Source organism: Podarcis vaucheri (assembly GCF_965113315.1).
Source record: "Podarcis vaucheri genome assembly, chromosome: 7".
Classification (NCBI taxonomy): domain Eukaryota; kingdom Metazoa; phylum Chordata; class Lepidosauria; order Squamata; family Lacertidae; genus Podarcis; species Podarcis vaucheri.
Genome location: NC_138765.1, coordinates 44,551,960 through 44,574,060, shown reverse-complemented (window position 1 = coordinate 44,574,060; position 22,101 = coordinate 44,551,960). Strand labels below are relative to the sequence as shown.

General features: G+C 42.1%; 1 protein-coding gene across 1 annotated transcript; it reads left to right on the top strand.

The window, feature by feature from the left end:
• Nucleotides 1–9,187: 9,187 nt before the first annotated feature.
• Nucleotides 9,188–20,061, top strand: DYNLRB2 (dynein light chain roadblock-type 2; the record flags this gene model as incomplete). The annotated part of the gene is made up of 4 exons (XM_082232486.1): nt 9,188–9,439; nt 15,982–16,129; nt 18,940–19,107; nt 19,735–20,061. The coding sequence occupies 4 exons, from the start codon at nt 9,188–9,190 to the stop codon at nt 19,776–19,778; spliced, it is 612 nt and encodes a 203-aa protein (XP_082088612.1). The 3' UTR covers nt 19,779–20,061.
• Between the last annotated feature and the right edge of the window lie 2,040 nt (nt 20,062–22,101).

The window sequence follows — 22,101 nt, the reverse complement described above, 5'->3', positions numbered from 1 at the left end:
GCCCGTTCCCGGTAGGGCTAGATACAGGGGTTTTTGGAGAGAGTCAGTTTAAGAGGATTAGAGGGGTCACCTTTGCACGTCCAACTGCCTTCGGACTTCTTCAAACGGGAGTGATGAATCCAGGGGGTCACCTCAGCTACCTTCACCGCTGTTGGAGTAGAGAGCAAGACGGTGTAAGGTCCACGCCACTTAGGTGCAAGTGGATCACGTTTCCACTCTTTCACCCATACGCTATCGCCAGCCTGGAACTGATGAATCGGCTCGGCAATGCTGCACGGCGTGCGCTCGAGGGCCCACCTGTTAAGAGAAACAAAAACACGGGAGAGAGATTGCACTTGTTCCTGTGTCACATGGTCTCCTATTTGTTTGAGGTCAGCTGGAATATCCTGAACAAAGGAGGGCGGCCTCCCATACAGGAGCTCAAAAGGTGACAACTTAAGTCTTTTTGTGGGTGCACACCGAACACGAAACAGTGTTATGGGTAACACATCTACCCATCCCAATCCCGTTTCCTGGGTTAATTTTGCCAATTGGGTTTTCAAAGTCCGATTCATTCTTTCAGTTTTCCCTGAACTCTGAGGCCTATAGGCTGCATGCAGTCTCCATTTCACTTGTAGGACTCGACATACTTCTTGTACTACTTGATCAATGAACGCTGGCCCATTGTCACTTCCAATGCATCTAGGTAACCCAAATCTCGGGATCAATTCAGTGAGGAGTCTCTTAGTTACCTCTCGTGCCTTTTCAGTTCGGGTGGGAAAAGCTTCAACCCATCCGGTAAGAGTATCCACAAACACAAGGAGATACTTGAATCCCTTAGAAGGGACCAGCTCTGTGAAGTCCACAATTAGGCTTTCCATGGGGACATATCCCACATGTTGGATTCCAGGAGGTTGTACCGGTCCCTGCCTGGGATTGTTTTTAGCACAAAGAACACATTTCTGTGAAATGCAAGTTGCTAATTGTGATAGATTAATAATATACAACTTCCGACTGAGACTCTCTCTGGTTGCAGTACCGCCAAGGTGAGTAGATTCATGATAATTCCTTACAATTGTGCCTGCTAGATGATGAGGTACATAAATCCTATTGTCTGGCAGGATCATCCAACCGTCCTTCACAACCGCTCCTTCCTGTTCAGCCCACTTCCTCTCTTCTGGGGTATAGTGAGGTTTAACTTCTTCTGGAACTACCTCTGGTATGAGGGCTGCTATAAATCCTCCCACAGGCTTTTGGGCTGCCTCTCGAGCTGCTTTGTCAGCAGCATGATTTCCTCTGGTTATTGGATCCCTTCCTCGTCCATGACCTTTGCAGTGCATTACAGCAATCTGTTCTGGAGCCCATACTGCTTCTAACAGGATTTCTACTTCAGGTCCATATTTCAAGGCCTTCCCGTGGGCTCCTATTAGACCTCTTTCTTTCCATAGAGCACCATGTGCATGCAGGGTTAAGAAGGCATATTTAGAATCAGTATAGATGTTTGCCTTACATCCGGCTGCCAATTGCAGAGCTCTAGTTAAACCTATAAGTTCAGCTTTTTGTGCTGAGGTGCCAGCAGGCAAAGCTTCAGCTTCCACAACTTCCTCATTGGTGACCACAGCATATCCTGCTCGTCTGGCACCTTCATGCAGGTAACTGCTACCATCAGTATAATATACAACATCTGGATTTTTCAATGGTTCATCTTTCAGATCGGGTCTACTGGAATAAACTTCATCCATTATTTGGAGACAATCATGTGATTCTTCATCATCTACCTCTGGTAGGGGCAGCAAAGTCGCTGGATTGAGCATATTCACTACTCGTAGATGAATCCTGGGATTTTCACACAATAGGCCTTGGTACCTAGCCATCCTTGGGTTCGTTAGCCAATAACTACCCTTATATTCCATGAGTGTCAGAACAGCATGAGGTACATTCACGTACATCGTCTGGCCGAAGGTAAATTTATCAGCTTCTTTGACAAGGCTTGCAGTGGCCGCTACTGCCCTTAGGCATGGAGGCCATCCTTTTGCTACTGAGTCCAATTGTTTTGACAAATAAGCTACTGGACGGTTCCAACTTCCTAATCTCTGGGTCAGGACTGCCGCTGCAATCCCATTCTGTTCATGTACATACAGCTGAAAGGGTTTTTCTGAATTAGGCAATCCAAGGGCTGGGGCCTCCATAAGTCGTTGTTTGATAACTAAAAAAGCTTGTTGCTGCTCAGGTCCCCATACGAATGGGTCCTTTTCTGCACCTCGAGTGCTTTCATGTAAGGGCTTGGCCAAACTGCTGAAATCAGGTATCCATAGTCTACAAAACCCTGCTGTTCCCAGGAATCCTCTAAGTTGTTTCCTTGTGGTAGGTTCCTTGATAAGGCAAATAGCTTCTTTCCTCTCTGGTCTCAATGCTCGTTGTTGGTGTGAGATGTCAAAGCCCAAATATTTGACCTTTTCTAAACATAACTGTGCCTTTTTCTGGGAAACTCGATAGCCAGCTTCCCAGAGCAAGTGGAGCAGTTCCTCTGTACCTTCTTTACAGGTATCAAAATCCTTTGCTGCTAGTATAAGGTCATCTACATATTGCAGAACCACCTTTTCTCCAGGTATTGAGGGGTAACTTGTTAGATCCTTCGCCAAGGCAGTGCCAAATAAAGTTGGGGAATTTTTGAATCCCTGGGGCAATCTTGTCCAGGTTAGCTGGCCTTTTGTTCCTGTCAAAGGGTCTTCCCACTGGAAGGCAAATATAGGTTGGCTCTGTGGTGCCAGCCGGCAACAGAAGAATGCATCTTTCAAGTCCAATACAGTAAAAAATGTTGCTTCTGGTGGGATCAAACTCAGCAAGGTGTATGGGTTTGGTACATTTGGGTGCAAGGTCTCGATAGCCTGGTTTACGAGCCTCAAGTCCTGCACTGGCCTGTATTCATCTGTCCCAGGTTTTCGAACAGGCAAAAGGGGTGTGTTCCATTCTGATTGGCAGGGTTTAAGCAGACCATATTTTAATAGGCGGTCCAAATGTTTCTGGATGCCCTCTGCTGCTCGCCGGGGTAAAGGATATTGCTTTACAGATACAGGGGTAGCCATAGGTTTTAAGGTTACTACAATTGGAGCTATATTCTTGGCCATTCCTGGTGGGCTATTTTCGGCCCATACTCCTGGTGGCACCTGTAGGGTTCGGAGGAGCTTGTTTAACTCTGTATCCAATGTGGGTTGGACTTGCAGGGCTGACATTAGGCGCCATGATTGTTCCTTAGGTACTGAGAGGGAAATTATTCCTGCTGCCTTTGATGGCAGTTTCATTTCTGGACCTCGAGGAGTGAAGGTGATTTGGGCCTGCAATTTGGACAGCATATCTCTACCTAAGAGAGGTATTGGACACTCAGGTATATACAAAAACTGATGGGTTAAACGATGTCCCCCAATCTGGCATTCCAAAGGTTGGAGGAAAGACCTCTTAGCTGACTGACCAGTGGCACTTTTAATGACTACACTTCTGGATGCCTTTTTCTGCAATAGTTCTGGGAGTACTGAGTATTCAGCCCCAGTATCAATCATAAAGTCTATTAAATGGCTTCCTAATTGAATCGTGACCGTGGGCTCCTGGAAGCCTAACTTTATGGAGTCCGGTCTTTCCTAGTCTTGGGTAAAATCCTCCTCTGCCAGTCCAATGAAATTGTCTCTACTCTGTCCTTGTCCAGGTCTCTGATATCTTCCATTTCGGATCATTCCCCGTCCCCGTCCCTGGTTTCTTGGGCCAGAACCTGGGCCTGGGCCTGGGCCTGGGCGTACTTCTTCCAACCTCAGGGGTTCAGGACACTCCCGCTTCCAATGACCCTCCTTCTTGCAATTCGCACATTGATTCCTTCCCAGTGGTGGATTCCTTCCCCGCCCTCTTCCTCCATTTAAGGGGCGGTAGTCTTGCTTCACTGCTGTGGCCAGCATTACCATCTTTTCCTTCTGCCACTTCTTCTTCTCTTGCTTCTCAGCCTCATCCCTATTCCGATAAACTCGGCGTGCAATGGCCATAATTTGGCTCATCAGCATCCCTTCCCATCCTTCTGATTTCTGAATTTTCTTACGAATGTCGGAAGCGCACTGGGCCACAAATGTAGCAGTAATCATTCTACTGTTTTCAGGGGCTTCAGGGTCAAAAGGAGTCCATATACGATAGGCTTCCTGCAGCCTCTCTAAAAAGTCTCCTGGACTCTCATTTGATTTCTGTTCTACTTCTGAGACTTTAGACATATTAGTGGGCTTCTGGCATGCCCTGCGAATACCTTGCACAAGCGTCTGGCGGTAGGTGGTAAGCCTGGCCAGATGAATTGCATTGTTTGGATCCCAATTAGGATCTTCCAAGGGAAAGTTGTCTTGGAGATGACGGTCAATATTAAAAACATTTCCCACTCTGGCCTGCTCACGCAAATATATCTGTGCCTTTTCAATTATGTCTCTCCTTTCCTCAGTGGTGAACAGAGTATTCAGGAGCTGGCGGCAATCTGTCCAAGTAGGACTATGAGTATTTATTATTGAAGTCACCAAGTCCATCATAGCCTGAGGTTTTTCTGTGAAAGATGGGGTGTGTGTTTTCCAATTCATCAGATCCGTAGTTGTGAATGGAATGTACTGAAGGGTCGAAGTTCGAGGTGGCCGTCGTCCGGGTTGCCCGTTAACCAGCACAGGCTCCTCAAGTGCATCAAATACTCTTCTGAGAGGGGCTAGTACGTGATCTTTCTCTTCGCTTTGCTCTAGGGGCCTCAAATCATAGGGGATGGTATTTGTCCCAAGGCGTTCTTTTAGCAGCCTTATACGCCTGGCTGTATTGCTTGCTGACCGATTAAGGTCTCCCTGTAACTTCTGTAATAATTCTCTAGGACTTGGATGTACAGGAGTTTGGGGTAGGCAATCAGTTATTCCACTAAAAGAGACTGTAGATGGAGTTCTACTGGGACTCACAGGTGGAATAACCACTTCTGCTTGGGCTTTATTATAGGCCTCCAATGCCTCCTGAAGATATTTATCATAATCTATCAAGGAATCAAGTTCTGTGACTCCAGCCCCATTATTCATTCCACTTTCTTGCCTTGGGGTTACAACTGGTGGAGTGTTTGGATTAGGCTCCCTTCGATGTGGAGCATAGGGTGGAGGTGGAAGCAGCTCTTCCTCTGGTCCCTCAAAAATGGGTTTGAGTTTATTTGGCAAGATTCCTTTCCTAGCTTCGGCTTTTACAGCCAATAATTTGCATCGTTGGACTTTGCATTCCCTTATCCATGGAGGATTTTTATTTAATGTGCTCAGCCAAGAATCTATATATGAAAATTGTTCTGGGCACCCTCCAGTTTCTTTGGCGATGTTAGACCAAAGTTTGCTTACTAAATTTATATCAAAGGTTCCTTGAGATGGCCATTCAGTATTTTGCTTCGGCCACTCTAATTCACATAACGTTCTCAGGCGCTCTGGCGTCATTTTGACTCCATATGCCCCTGAGAAGGCTTTCTTAAAATTACTTAACATGCATTCAAGAGGTGTATTTCCCCCCTTTGAACCCCCAACTCCCATTGTATGGCCCTGTGAAGTATCCACTCAGTCACTCACACACACGCTTCGTGGGTTTCCTTGCCTGGTGAAGTCGCCTTACCAGGAACCGAAGTACTGCCCACTCCACACTCAGGTCAGCTACAGATTGCTCTCTACTTTCTCACACATACAATGCGCTAGATACTTCACCACACACTACCTCCCATTCTTCCCTTTTCCCCCACCAGACCACCATCTGATATACCCAACCACCTAGCGTACTCAGTTCCCACTTACTGAGACGCAGAAGTTTGATCAAGACTTCTCTTCCTCCCAATTAATTGGAGGGCCAAAAATCCCTTTGTGCACTTACCCTTGGTTGGTTCCGTTTCCCCCCGGTCCGTCGCCGCCAGTGAGCAGGGTATCAGACAGATGAGACTTCTGCGTTCCCCCTGGAAAAATTTACCAGTGCGCGCTGGGTAAGCAGTTTAGAGATCCTCTCTCTTGTACCCTGCCCTCTCTCTTGTACCCTGCATGTTTAGCCTGGAGAAGAGGAGGTTAAGGGGTGATATGATAGCCATGTTCAAATATATAAAAGGATGTCATATAGAGGAGGGAGAAAGGTTGTTTTCTGCTGCTCCAGAGAAGCGGACACGGAGCAATGGATCCAAACTACAAGAAAGAAGATTCCACCTAAACATTAGGAAGAACTTCCTGACAGTAAGAGCTGTTCGACAGTGGAATTTGCTGCCAAGGAGTGTGGTGGAGTCTCCTACTTTGGAGGTCTTTAAGCAGAGGCTTGACAACCATATGTCAGGAGTGCTCTGATGGTGTTTCCTGCTAGGCAGGGGGTTGGACTTGATGGCCCTTGTGGTCTATTCCAACTCTATGATTCTATGATTCCTCCTAACTTCCTTCAGCACATCAAGTTGTAAAACAGAAGTCCTAAATTGCTTAGCAACTTAATTTAGCATAAAGTTCAAAGCGACCAATACAAAGCAGTTGGCCCAGACCTTGAGGCCCTCGTTCAGCTGAGCAAAGCACACAAATCAAAACAAACAGCAGGAAGAAAAACCAAACACCCACCACCACCACGAAGAATGAAATCAGTAACTAACACAGCAAAATGATTCTCCATGTACTGTTTACACTGATCAGGAGCTGAACCAGAGAGGTGGCTTTTTCCATATTTGCACTTATTTCATTAGTCAGGTGGGCACATAAGATGTAGATTATGAATTACCATAATCACTCTAGAAAGGCAGTGTATAATTCTTCTCCACGTCCAGCACTTGCTTGCCAAAATATGTTATGCTTTCACTTTTGTTTTGGCTACATGGCTGTTGTTTGCCTTCTAATCTTATCCCCCCTCGGGATGCCAAGGCCTCATATCACAGATGGAAAAGTCTATCATAAAGTCTCTCCAAGCAGCTTGCAGAGAAATGGCACAGATGCATTCGTTTTGATCCACCACAGCTTCTCTGTAGTTGCTGGTTCTGTCAGCCTTGCAGTGTCCAGATTAATTGTCTCCTTTTCATGCAATGGAATGAAATTATATGCAGATGCTGAACTAAAGAAGTCATTATCATAACTGGTTTCACATCATAGTTTTTACATACAGTTTTTAATAGGCAATTCCCCTTAAAGGCTATACTTTGGCTCTTCATCAAAATGTTATACAGCTACTGCTGCCTCTGCTTTTGGCTCTACTTCCTCTCCACACACACCCTTTTCAGTGTCCATTTACACTCCCCGCCCCCAGTAGCCATGCACATATATACAGTGGTACCTCTGGTTATTAACTTAATTCATTCCAGAGGTCCATTCTTAAGCCTCTGGTGTGCTACTTCCGCTCACATCCTGGGGCAAAGTTCGCAACCATGAACAACTACTTCCGGGTTAGCGGAGCTCGTAACCCAAAGGATGCGTAACCAGAAGCGTTCATAACCAGAGGTACCACTGTATCAGCCAACTGAGAATAACACAGTGTGCATGAGATGAAGTGGACTTTAATCCACAAAAGCGTCTGCCAAAATAAATATGCAAGTCTTCGATGGACAAGGCCAGTACCCTGTCTATTGGACAGTACATTAGGTTCTGGCTCAAGCCGCTACCCAGGAAACCTGGGACGCCAAGTCTGAGTAACAGCTCCTAAGGAACGTGCAAGAAATGATATTTATTCAGCTAACAAACAACAGTGGGTCAACAAGAGATCAATAATATAGGGAGCAGTACAGAAATCTATTTTAGTCTACAATGTCCTAACTTTCTCTCAAGCTCCAGCTATGCCAAGGAAGTCTGTGCTCTTAGGCCTTACTCACAGATGCAAACACCTTTCAGATGCAAAATTTAAGAGTGTTGCAAATAAGGAACTCTCCAACCAGCAGCTGACAGCAGAGAGGCTACAGCAGCAACAAATGGGGTGTGTTGCAAGAGGGAACTCCAGCAGCTGGCAGCAGAGAGGCTTCTGCAGCTCTGCGCCAATAGGAATTGCTAAGTCAGGTCTAGGGGAGCTCTAAGCTTCCCTCCCTAAACTGGATTTCAGCAAACAGTGATTGGGCCAGTAAAGCTCAGCAATTCCCTATCTGAAGCATTATGCAAGAAACCAGGCCAACCCTTCAGTTTTCTCTCCTCTTCACAAAAAGAAAGCCCTTCTTTCCAATCCAAATCTGTGATCCATGCTCATTAGAAGTCACTTAGGTTAGGGCGAACCAATCTCCAGCTGCACCCTTGTTGAGGATAGCTGGCTGGCAAGAAAGCACAAATGCCCTAAACGCCCTCCTGCTCTTGAACTTATTCCAACAGTTACAGTAAATGCAGAATGCAACTCTATCCAACATACAAAAGAGGGTGACATGCTGGGTATGTATGCTAAATTTTCTCTGCACTTTCTGCTTCCACCACTGGGTGACAAGTGTTCTTTTCTCTACAGCTTTACACAGACCTTGGAAAGTTCATTTATCAATCAGCCAACAAAGATTAGGTTGAGATTAACAGATCCACTGTTAAAACTGTTTTTAAAACTCTGGGATAGGTCAGAAAAAGACCCTTACTGCCAGTGGCGGAGGCTCATGCTCTGGCACTGGAGGGTGGAGAGCAGGCAGGGGTGGGGCTGGCGCACATCCCGGGAGCATGACGCACCACCCGCAGGGGTGTGGCATGCTGCCTGTGGGGGTAGTCAGTAGTCAGTGTGCCCAAACTGTATAATGTCAGTTGTCATTGTTTTATGAATCATGCCATGGGGTGTACAGTAAAGTCAAAGATGAAGCCAGATAAATCCTTGTTAAGGAACTGAAAAAAAGAAACTCACCCATCAGACGCAACACTTTCACAAACTGACAGGAAGCTGTTGTGGCAGAATCAATAGGGCAACATATGAAACCGTTTCACGATGGTGAATTTGTGAAATTCTGTGCTATAAATATGGCCAAAGCCTTTCAGGAGGAAAACACAGTAAAGCGTTTTTAATCAGTGCCCTTGACACATCAAATGGTGTCGCGCCAGATAGAGTCTTTATCTTGAAATGTATTGGACATGCTGCACGAGGAACTGTTGAATGCACAATATTTTTCAATTGTCCTTGCCGAAAGCACTGATGTGATGGGCATTGCACAGCTCGTAATATTTGTTCGTGGCATGGCCAGCCATTTCACTGTTTTGGAGGAGCTATTAGTCATAGCTTTTCTTCTAGTATGACAAAAGAAGATATCTGCAAAGAAGTTGTAGCCGTCCTCCAGAAAATCAGAGATTTCATCAAGCTAAGTTCTGTAGCAACAGATGGTGCATCATCAATGACAGGGAAAACTTTGGGGCTTGTGGGGCTGCTTCAAAAGCATGGCATCAAATGTCCTTTCATTTATTGTATCATCCACCAAGAATCACTTTGTGTCAATCAACTGAAATGGAAGGACACCATGAAGATGGTCGTTAAGATCATGAATGCAGTTTGAGGTAGAAATTACCGGTACTCACTTCTTCATGGAAAACTAAAATGTTTTCTTGCAGAGCTTCATGTGGCTTATGGAGATCTTCTCCATCACTCTAACAGCAAACAGGACAGCATCAGGGCAAGACAAGATGACTTAATGAAAGCAATGCCCTAGAACAGCGTTGGTTCTCTAGCTGTTGTTGGACTACAACTCCCATCATCCCTAGCTAGCAGGACCAGTGGCCCCAAAACACCTGGAAACCCAAGTTGTGGAAACCCTGCCCTAGAGACTATCATACTCGCCTCTACATTCCTCAACCAATGGGAGGGTGAATGAGTCAGCAAGTCATACACTCAATCTCTCCTCTGCTGCTATAGTAACCCAGGGCACCTAATCTCTTATCTCAGATCATCCAGATGTGGGGGATTTATTAACTCAAGACATGAGACCACACACTATTTAACCCGTTGTTCACATCACTCCAACATGTTATATGTTAAAATGCATATATTAGCAACCATGGCTTTTGAAATCATTGCTTTTATATTGTAAAGTGTTGACTCCCATTATGTTGCATACATTTTGCTTTGTTGTCAAACATGATTCCTTTTATTGGGTGCTGCATCAGAAGCCACGTTCTGGGCCATGAAGCAGAATTTAAATGCAAATAAATTATATATTTAAAAAGCAAAATAAACTGAGGTTGACTGTTCAGAACGGGAAGGGAAACTTAATGCATAATGATTAGGCCAATGCATTGTCAAATCTCCTTCCCTCAGTTACTTGCAGTCCTTATTATATGAATTCTATTTAGAAATAAAACAAACGCATGGCTAGTAATGGTCCACAAAAAGAAGGGGCTTCCTGACTACCTGGCCATAACAAGCAACAACTTGGCTCTTGGGCTGTTTATCTTTTTCCCTCTCTGGCTGTGTTGCAACAGGTAGATCTCCTGATGCCAAGTCTAGACATACACAAGGGATCTCTCCTGATATTTGTTTTGTCTTTGGCATTAACTGTAGATGTCTGTGATTTCTAATAAATTCTCCTCAATTGGCCTAAATGACACAGGATCTGGATGACAGGTACTTCTTTACAATGGCCTGAGTCTTCCATTCTTACTGTTCAACGTAACTAGAACAGCCTTGCAGATTCAAGAATGTTAGTACTCCAGTAGAATAGTGACAGTTTTATAAGTATCTGTAAGATTCTTTATTACACCTGCTTCTTCCATTCTCTTTAGTTCATATTCTACTTTGTGGTGCAATGAAACAGGAATTTCCGAGGTGAACATACGCTATATGGTTTTGCATTATCCTTCAAAATAATATAAACAGTCTCCTTTTAAGAGTCCAAGAACTCCATACATTCTTTCAATATTACCTATTTTCTTTACAAAAGCCATTGTGGGACTTCCACCATCGGCAATGGCGGAATTCCTCTGAACAAGGGGTATCCGCTCTGTAGAAATCGGGTCTGGCCGCCGCGGCGAAGGCGGAGACCCTTTAAAAATCACAGGCGGGTGAAGCCTGTTAACTTGGGATTCGGCGGGCACCTTTTGCGCTTCCCCTACTCACGGGGAAACCCGTTTTCAGGGATCCGGAGCGAAGTGGGGTGAGCGGCGCAATGCTTTGAATCGACTGCTACTTCCACGGAGTGAAGCCGCACAGCCGTTGCCAGAGAGCGCTGACTTTTTCCTGTGGATAATTGGATCTAAAAGTAACTACCCATGAGTAAAGCGAAGAATCGGAGTTTCAAAAGTTGAATTTGGCAACAAACGGGGGGAGGCTTAAAACAGGAAGTCCGCCTTCCTCCTTTGTAAATAGTCGGAAGCAAACAGGCTTAAGCTAAAGCCTTGGAAAGTCTATCTTAAACGTTCAAATTTCCAGCATTAAAAATAGCGAACCCCCCCCCCCTTTGGAAGCAGGAGAAGAGGGGGGGAGTTTTGGACAATATTTGCCTGCAAAAAGAGGGGGAAAGAAGCTAAATTTCCATCGCTCAGAACCTGGGAACGGGCTGCCATTAAGACTGTTGTATTTTGGAGTGCTGAATAGACTGTGAATAGACTGTTCATTGACAGCTAGTGAAACAAGAGTGATACATTGTCTCAATTATCCTCTTCTGACTACAAAAAGGACTAAAAGAAGTAAAAGCAACTGAGTAATAGTAACTGAGATTTGATACTAAATATATTGGTGCAACTGTGTTTTTAAAAAGTGACATTTTGGACTAACACAATATAACTAGTAACTATTTCCCTCTAGAGGAGGGTTTTGAAATTGCTACAAGGGTTGGAATTTTCCAATTCTAAAGAATTGGTCCTCTATGCAAAGGAGAGCCTATCACCAAAATTTATATTTAAAGATGATCCACCCGGGAAGAATGGCAGATGAAGCTGATGGACTACATGGAATTGGCGGAAATGACTGGCAGAATCCGAGACCAGGGAGAAGAGTCGGTGGAAGAAGATTGGAAAAAATTCAAAGTATATTTACAGAAATATTGTAAAATTAATGAATGTTAGAAGGATGCGGGAATGAAGTTACATGGTTTTAGCAGAAATGTTATAAAGAACTAAGTAAAAATAGATTGTTAATGGGCCAAAGTGTAAAATTTAAGGTCAGATTGTGTTAAGATAAATTATAGAACAAAAATTGAGAAAGATGGAAAGGATTTGCTGAAATAGCTAATTGAACAAGAATACAAAAAAGGGAGGTGTGAGGAGGTCGATGATACAAGTAAATGAAAGGTAGAGATATAGAGATATTGGATGTGTTTTTTAAATGTTTTTGCTTTTCTGGTTGCTTTGTTGTATTGTTTTTTTTTTCCTCTTTATTTTTGATATATTGTGAACTTTTTACTGTTTCTTTCTTCTTTTTTCTGTAACTATTAAAATTTTAATAAATATCTTTTAAAAAAATAATAATACAAAAGCCATTGTGGTTGCTACACTGTAGTGGAGGAGGCTATTTGCTTTTGATCCTCTAATCACATGCACACTGAAATGGAATATTTTATTATTGTATGATGTTTTTGCAGAGAATTGTCCCAAAAAAAGTCAAGGGTCCTCCAGGTCAACTTTATCTGGTACCAGCAGGTGTCAACAAAAGAGATGGATCAAGATTAAGATGTGTTTCTTCTGATATGACTGTCACATCAGCACCTGAATCCATTTTAAAGTCTATGGTCTTGCCACAGATGTTTGATTCCACTCTTAATGCTGGCTCTTAATTATTATAACCAATAGATCAAAGAAAAAAGTATATCAGGGATGCCATTTGCTACTTCTGTTAGTTTGGCAGCCTGTTGCAAAGTATCCCAAGATTTTTACACTTGTGGGATCAGGTTCTTCTGGCTGGGCATCTCACCCCAGGGGTGTGGTTTCCCTCCACATCTAGTATACCTGAGAAAAGTCTGAACTTGTCTGAGGCTTACTCCAAGCTGCTCAGGAGAGTTTCTTAGTAGTGCTTTCTGTGGATGAGTACTTTCTTCTTTTAGCATTATGCTTGCTGGAGACCTCCAGGTTACTTTCTGATGATTTCTGATCTCTGTTCTGATTTTTCACCATTCCTATTGCAGTATGAAGGGTTGAATGTGTATGCATTTGCATCCTGAGAGTCCATTTTCCAGGATGCCTATCAGTACCATGTATTTGATGCGATCTTCCTTTTCGTCCTCAAAATCAGAGTTTTCTACCATTTCATAAGGTGTCTCACGAAGGTTTCCACTGGCTCCCAAGGCCTCTGAACCCTCTAACGGAAACAAGCACTTCCATGAACTACGTCACACTTGGGAATAAAATGCTCATCAAATATGGCAAAAGCTCTTTCATAATCATCCTTATGATTCTCCTTAGTAAAGGTGAAGTATCAGAAGGTCGGCAGTTCGAATCCCTGCAACAGGGTGAGCTCCCATTGCTCGGTCCCTGCTCCTGCCAACCTGGCTGTTCGAAAGCACGTCAAAGTGCAAGTAGATAAATAGGTACCACTCTGGCGGGAAGGTAAACGGCGTTTCCGTGCGCTGCTCTGCTCTGCCAGAAGCGGCTTAGTCATGCTGGCCACATGACCCAGAAGCTGTACGCCACCTCCCTCAGCCAGTAAAGCGAGATGAGCGCCGCAACCCCAGAGTCAGCCACGGCTGGACCTAATGGTCAGGGGTCCCTTTACCTTTTTATCTTAAGTATCTTAAGATGTGGTCAGCTTCCTTTGGTGCTGACATGTGTGTGTGGGGGGGGGTAATTTAAAAAATGTCCCAATGCAGCAGTCTCTTATTGCCCGTAGGGGGCGGGGCACGCGTCCTGGGGGTGGGGTGCACCGCCTGCGGGGGTGGGGCGCCCAGCACGGGCGGGGGAGGCAGCTGTGATGGCACCCTGCTGGGATCACACTACTGGGGGCGGTGCACTCCCCCCCGCACTCCTCTTCCTCCGCCAGTGAGGGTGTGGCTTCTCCAGCTTTTATTAGTTGCATAGAAGAGGGGATTTCACCTGCTCAGATATTCAGCTATTAAATTCTGCAAGGGCTGCATCCTCTTTGCTTTCACCTGACCACCCTAGTAAAGAAGATCTTCCTCCCTATTTAGTGTGTTTAGGATTACAGCCTCAGACTGAAACCCCGTGTATGTTTAACTCTGAACTTGCTTGCAAAACAAGAGAACTTGTGTACATTTCTTAAGGCTAGAAGAATCTTACGCATGCCTACTCAGAAGTAGCCCCATTGCGCTCACCTCCTAGGTAAGTGTGTTTAGCACAGATAGGGAACCTGTGGCCCTCCAGATGTAAACACATATAATAACACTGACTGTAATATACTAACTGCTAGTAGTGGTATGGTTGGTTCACGCTTCCCCAAAGCTTCTGTCATGATAAATCCATTAATATTCCTCGGTGCTTTTCTGACAACACCCTAAAATTACTTGCCCTGTTATGCAAAATGCGGAAAGCACTATTTGGATGTGATACCTGACAAGCAGACTTCGCTCATTTTCTGCCCTTTTAAAATTTGTGAACGGCTAAAGTAAGAGTGAATGAATTTTAAATGTGACAGCACACAGAAGCAGAGGCAGCAGCAAAACAGTGATTAAAGCTGCAATCTTTTGCACACTAATTTGGGCAAAGCACCCTGATCCAGTACAATTTACTTCTGAGATTAAAAAAAAAAAAAGTAGGATTGAGTTGCATGTAATTTGCCAGGTGTGATTGTGTACATACTCTGTGGCTAAGAAATGTGTTGGAATGCTGGTGAAGGTGATGTGCCTAATGGGATTCAGGTAGACGCTGGCAGAGATAGTTACAATGGGATGAACAGATTGTGAGAATATATAGATTTAATTGCTTTATATTTGCTTTTAATCAACTTTGTACAATAGAACAGAATCCATATTGCACACAGAGATATATAGATATAGAAAGATACATAGATATGGGTAGTATATATCCCACCCTCATTGCCCTGCCACACTTTTAAGCCAAATAAGGCTTTCAGCATGGCTTGCAGATAACAATCATAAGACAGTCCCTGCTCCGAGGCTCGCTGAAAAGGAAAAGGGATTGGGAGAGAAGATGGAAAAATATTAAAGACAATATTGACATAATTGTTTTGATATTTGCTGTTTTTATTGCATTTAACTTGTAAAATACTTTAGGATACACACACACACACACACACACACACACACACACACACTTTTCCTGTAAATAGAATAAGACTTTTACAATTAGTACTATCGCTTTATAATGTGCTGGCACTTTTCTTAACTGATATTCATCCTTTCAGAAAATTATAAATAAGAACAGTGTCATATAACCTGGACTTGATGGATTACTTATTGAAGGACTAATGTCTCCAAAATCTTGCGGAACCATTGCTTAATGCGGGGGGGGGGGAGTTCCCATCCTTCTATCTATGAGTCATGTAATTTTTTTTGCAACCACGAGCAAACTGAACGTAAGTTTTTTGTGTAAGTAGGTATGCTGGTTCTTGCCTCCATAAATCAACCAAAGAGCTTGAGTTTAACTTGGATTTTAAGGAGCCAATCCATCTGGTTTCTTATCAACTCTGAATGTGGCTTTCTGCTCTCAGTATTGCTGCTATCAGGGTGTTGGTAGGGTAGCAGGAAACCCCACATGAGCAGACTACTATATGTGGGAGTAGAGGATGCTGCAGGTGGCTGTCTTAATGCTGGGTTTTAAAGAACAATATAGATGACATTTTAAGCCTCCATCTTACCATCTACCCTTTAACATAGCGCCTCTCTTGCTTCACTAGCATGTCCCTTCCGACTTGCCCCATTAATGCAGAGCAGCCTTGTTCCCTAGTGCCTTCAGCAGGATTCCATAATTCCAGATGCTGTTTTGCAACAGGACTCCCTCCACAAATGCTCCATTGCTGTTAATTCAGTAGCTAGTTTGCTGAGCTGGATCCAATGTAGACCCAATGAAATTAATGGTTATGACTAACTTAAACTCTATTAATTTCAGTGGGTCTGCTCTGATTTTGATTTAGTTAGCTACTATCCCATGTTCTGGAGCTGGAGACCAAAACTGGTTAGAAATTGGTTAGAAATCTTGGCTGCTGCCAAAATGTTATGGGCTAGTGCTCACATTTTGTACAGTGATTTTGCTTCTTTTACAGGCAGAGGTAGAAGAAACTTTAAAGAGGATCCAGTCACATAAAGGAGTTATTGGAACTATTGTTTTAAATGCAGAAGGTAAAGATCTGCCTTTTGGGTGTTCTCAAAAGTACACTCAACGCTTTTTACAAAAAGATGCCTTTTGGAATTTTTCTTTTTATATTTGAAATCTCCTTTTTAAAAAGGTGATAAAATTAAGGGAATATTTTATTCTGGCAAGCCTAGATAATGAATTTGGATGGTTGGTTGGGTTAAACTGGAAATCAATGAAGCAAATAAAAAACTTCTATTATATTTAAGCTAATAAAGAAGAGTGTATAAGGTGTACGACTAAAGACAGTTACGTGAGTTATGCAGTTATGTTACTCTGCATCAGAAACTAACTTGAATTCATGGTGTAGCTGGTTAGAGCTCTTCTGACTTGCACAGTGCTTCACAAGTTTTATTCAGTTTGGCATTCCATCAATAGGACTTCCAATCAAAGTTGACAATACTGGAGCAGTGAACTGAAACAATATAAATCAGCTTATTAGGTTCAATACCACATTCTCATCCAAAATTTATTACATTAAGATATGAAATTAGAAATAGGTTTTCCCTCAGATTTTCATATATGGACATTAAAAAAAAATCCATATTCCATGATTATTTGAATTCTTGTAAAATCATAAGCCAGGGATAGGCTGGAGGTAGATTGGGATCTATTGGTAGTTAGTAGGTTGATTTGCAGTAGATCTGCAAGGGTTTCCATCTTCCAAATGTTTTAAAACAGCAACAACAACAAAGTTGCTTTCCCCTTCCAGATTAGGCTATTGAAACAAAGAAAGCTGAATGGAAAAACAAGGGGTGGGTTTCTGTATGAAACGATTGTGAGCTCAGTTCTGGTACTGAAAAGAAATCCATGGGCTGAGCATCATTTGAAGGCGTTCTGCTCCTTCTTTCTAAATCTACACCCATCCCCCACAGCATCTGTCTCCTGTTAGTGCACTTGGGAATTTTGTAAAATCCAAAGTACATCCGCAAATCTGCAGTCTGCCCACCTCTGCCATAGCATACTGGAGGAAAGGAGGGCTGCACACAGGCAGTGTGCTTCCATTCTGGGCCGAGTTACTCAATTCTTCAATCCTTAGCTGAGCCTTTTTGGTTTGGAGTTCTTTTCAGCAGCAGCTTCCCCCAGCATTTAATATTGTTAGAGTACTAAAAGATAAACTGAATTCCTGAGGCAATTATGTAACAGTGGGGTCTTGAACAAAAATACTTTTGCAGTTGGGTTAATTTTAGCAAAGAATGTGGTCTCTTGCACCTGGCAGGCTCGTGTGTTTAATGAAACATTTTCTTGGATTGGTGCTGTTTTTCACCCTGGCAGAAATCTTGCTTTAAGCTAATTTACAGTTTGAATTCAAAGCTGAGGACTGGTTTCTTTTAATCTGCAGAAGTCATCAGGGTGAATAGTTTATTTGATATCAAGAGGCTGATGGGTACTTTGTGACTTGTGTGTGAGGCCTCAGCATTTTCTTCAAGTTCACAAATGCTGTTTTTAAAGACACTTTTGCCACTTTAACACAGTGGATAAAATCAGTGCTTTTTCTGGAGGTGCTAAAGGGTACACAGTACCAGCACTTCCCTCCCCCCCCCCATGTTAAAAATGTGGCACTTACTGCAACGATTTCATGAGGAGTACCAGCACCCTTTTTATTTTTTAAAAAGGCACTGGATAAAATTACAGGGGTTTTTTTAAAATTGGTGGCAGCATTCCCATTTACTGGAAGTTGGGGTTTCACTCAGTATATAACTACTGTAACGATCTCAAGTGTCTGTGACCGTTTATTATTTTTGTAGCTATTTGTCTAGGTACCCCATATACTGAGATTCTTGAGGGAAGATTCACGTGCCTACCCAAGCAGTAGGTTTTACAGTATCTCCAGATGTCTGTACTTAATGAACATAAGGGCATACCCTCCATCATTTCTCCAATGAAAATAGGGACATGCTATTCCATTATTACTATTATTATTATTATTATTATTTATAAACCACCCATTAAACATTAAATAACTTCCTTCAGATGTCTTCTAAAGGTTGTATAGTTATCTCCTTGGCTCAGGAGTTGCATAACTTCATACCCTCCAACATTTCTCCAATGAAAATAGGGACGTCCTAAGGAAAAGTATTCTGGGATCAAATCAGAAACTGGGATGGCTTCTGAAAATCTTGGACTGTCCCTGGAAAATACAGACACTTGGAGGGTCCGTAAGGGCATAAGAGCCCTGCTGTATCAGGCAACTGAACCTTGTTGTCCAGCATCCTTTTCCCACAGTAGCCAACTAGATGCCTGTGGGAAGCTTGTAAGCAGGGCCTGAGTACAATAGCACACACTCTCTGGTTGTGATTCTCAGAAACTAGTATTTAAAGGCATAATTCCTCTGGCAGTGGAGGTAAAACATACCTATTTTGGCTAGTAACCATTGATAATAGTTATTCAGTTTAAGCAGAAATGGATATCAAGCTGCCTGGAGAAGACTGTTGAAAACTCTTTTTCATAGGGTTGGCGCAAGTAATTTTAATTACAGCCTGACAATCTTAGTCTACAACCTTTGTCTCATAGGTTACTGAAACCTCATTGAAACGCATGGAGTAGGGGTGGCAGTTTACTTCCCAACTAGTTGTCCCTTCTCCTTTTTTCTATTCTCTGATACCAGGCAGCAAAATGAGGCAAAAGATTCCCATTTATGGTTTAATTGTCTCTCCTCACCTGTAACAGTTGCTGATTGGCTGTTCTTTCTCCAGAGTAAAAATGGCTTTTTCAGAAGGGTCCTTAACCTCGGATGCAGTTTTGGTTCTGATGTTGCCCTGTTTAATCCTAAAGCAGCAAATGACTTCCTTTTCAGGCATCCCAATCAGAACCTCTCTCGACAACTCAACTACAGTACAATACGCGGGTCTCCTTCATCAGCTCACTATGAAAGCAAAAAGCACAGTGAGAGATATCGATCCCCAGAATGATCTAACCTTTCTCAGGATTAGATCAAAGAAACATGAAATCATGGTTGCCCCAGGTAATATCTTTTGTCTTCCAAAAGAAAATACTGCTCCAACTGCTGTGTGGGTGGCTTTTGAGGTCCCTTTCATTGCTCCAATGCTGCTGTGAAACATCTGTCTTCCTATTTCAGTTAGGAAGACAAAAGCATAAGGGATGTGCTTGCCTTCAGATCCTTTAATTGCTTAAATAGAGAGGGCACAGCATTTATCTATCACGTTGTGTGGCAAGGCCAGACTATAGCTGATTGCTGTGCCTGACTAGACGAGAAATTTGTTTGATCTGGTATAAGACTGCTTCCTATGTGTGAAGAAAAACCATTTTTCCAAAGCTGGATTTGGCCAATTAGCACATAAAACTGCAGCTACTTACTGTTGGTGACAAATGACTCCCAAACCACCAATCTAACATGGGACAGATTTGCTTTTAGTACTTGGGTTTGTACATCAAGATGGTATTTGATAAACAATGGCTATTATTATTTTTTGAAGTGTTTCATTTTGTCTACTGAGTGGGCACAAGCAGTGGTCTTCATTATTTTGCCCAAGGTGAATCAACAGTATATTGCAAAAATAAGGAATAGCTGAAATAGAACAAGCTGTAAGCATTTGCCACCACTTTCATTGTTTATTATCTTTTTCCACAGATAAGGAATATCTTCTGATTGTTATCCAAAATCCTTGTGAATAGACCAACCACACCCATTTTATGGGAACTGTGCTACAGTTTTAAAATGACATTTACTACAGATGTCATAGCATACAACTAAGAAACTTTTCCAGTAACTTGTCAGGAAGTTTGCAAGCTAAAATCTCTCATGTGTGCAAATGCATTGCATTTGTAACTGAATTAATGAAAATGTGTGTGTAACTGCTTAAAGGACAATAAACTTAAATGCTTAAGGCATGTGTTAACATTGATTGGGACATGTGTTCTAAAATTAAATAAATCTTTTGAAATAATTAAGCGCAGAGCCATTTTCATGTAAACAATCGGAAGTAGGGAATGCAGAATTAAATAATGGTTGCATTTCAACTGGCATTAAACAGGATTATTAAGTCCCTTTGATTTCAGTGGGATTGATTGTTAAACATATGCTCAAGTTTTCCAACTTCAGATTGATTGTGCCCAAAGTAAGTGAATTCAATAATATAGTGAGCTCCTTAGAATGACAGAGCACCAGTGAGGGGTTTTTTCCCTAATAGAGCTCTAATTAAAAACAACATAAAGCAACGTCCAGAAACTAAACATGCTTTTCCTTATTAATTAATGTCTGCAGTTAGTTTTTGTGCAGTGGCTCACAATGTTTCAGATGCCTGTATGAAATAAACGTTTATCAGTAGTTTACAGATAGAAGTGAAATGTAAAACAAACTACTTGAAATATGACAGGGACCACAAGTTCTGAAGCAAGGCTGCAAGCCTATCGTATTGAACTCAGTGGGGCTTACTTTCAACAGTACTCAAGCAGGTTCAGGCTGCATGACTTCTGAACCTAGTGAGGGAATTATTTCAAAGGAATGTATGGCGCACTACTGAAGCAGGAGGGAAACAAAGGATTTGAGCACAGTGAAGATCTCTTAAGCAGAAGTGCTTGAAGAAGGCGATTCTATTTCATCACAGAGATGTGCAGCAAGACAGAATGTGATCTCTTTGCAGGCATTCACTTAGCAAAGCAGTATGTTTTAAGATAATATTGAGGTATGCTATTTCTGTGGTTGGCTGAACTAAAAGGTTATATTATTATTATATGCTTAGTAACTTCTTAGGGAAGTTTTTAATGTTTGATGTTTTCTTGTGTCTTTAATATTCTGTTGGGAGCCGCCCAGAGTGGCTAGGGAAATTCAGCCAGATGGGTGGGGTATAAATAATAAAATTATTATTATTATTATTATTATTATTATTATTATTATTATTACACCAAACTTAGGAAATCTCTACAACTTCCTTGAAGTTTCTGTTTTCATCCCTTGATAAATATTTCATTTCTAGTAATATAAACATTTCAATTACATTTCAGCATTCATAAAAAAACGTGTTTGCATTTTGATTTAGAAGAAAAGCCAACTTCTAACTTCAAATTCATTCAGTTTATTTGTGGGACATTAAAATGCATGATCTAGATGTGTGTTACCGCATAAGTCCAATTAAGCATAAGTCTTACCAAATGTGATTTTCATAATAAAGCATTAGAAAGGGAAAAAATAATAATTCACAGTCAAATGGTCTCAAGGCTTAGCTGATGATTTAAATAATTTAAACTCACTTTACAAAAAGAAAAAATCCCACCTACGAAAAGCTCTTAATTTCAGAAACACACACTAAAAGCTTCTTTCAACAAGAGCCATCCTATTGAACATGCCACATTTTTAGCATGTTCACATGCCACAATTTTTATGTATCATATAACTAGTTTCTGCTAGGTAGCAATATTTTTTTATTATTTTCCAGAAACAATTCTGATGCAGATACCTGTAATGACATCTCAGGGTCATATAAAATAGACAGCATAATATACTAACATCTTCCACACCAATCTGATACTTCGTAAGATGAAAGTTGCAGTCCTATGAACACTTTACTGAGAGTAAACCCCATTGCATGCACTTACTTCTGAGTAAGCATGCATAGGATTGTGCTTTAACACTCCAAACATGTACGTAGAATAAGTCCCATTTCAATATTGTCCATACTTACTCTTGTTGAACAAACTGCTGCAAATTCTACAAAGAGGAGCAAAATCCAGCTCCTTGCTTCCTCTCTGGAACATCTGATCTTTTTAAAGAAATGGGATTTACTTCTACTACTAATCTTAATTATTTGAGAGTTTTAAAGTAAAATTGTTAAATATAAACATGCCAAACATAATTTTCTAAAGCCCTCAATGAAAATTGGGGCAGGGAGGTATAATTAGAAGAACATAACTTTGGATTCTTACCATCAACTTAAGTATAAAGCTATATGCATCTCAGAATCCCAGATACCTCAAGGACCATCTCTCCCAATGTGAACCA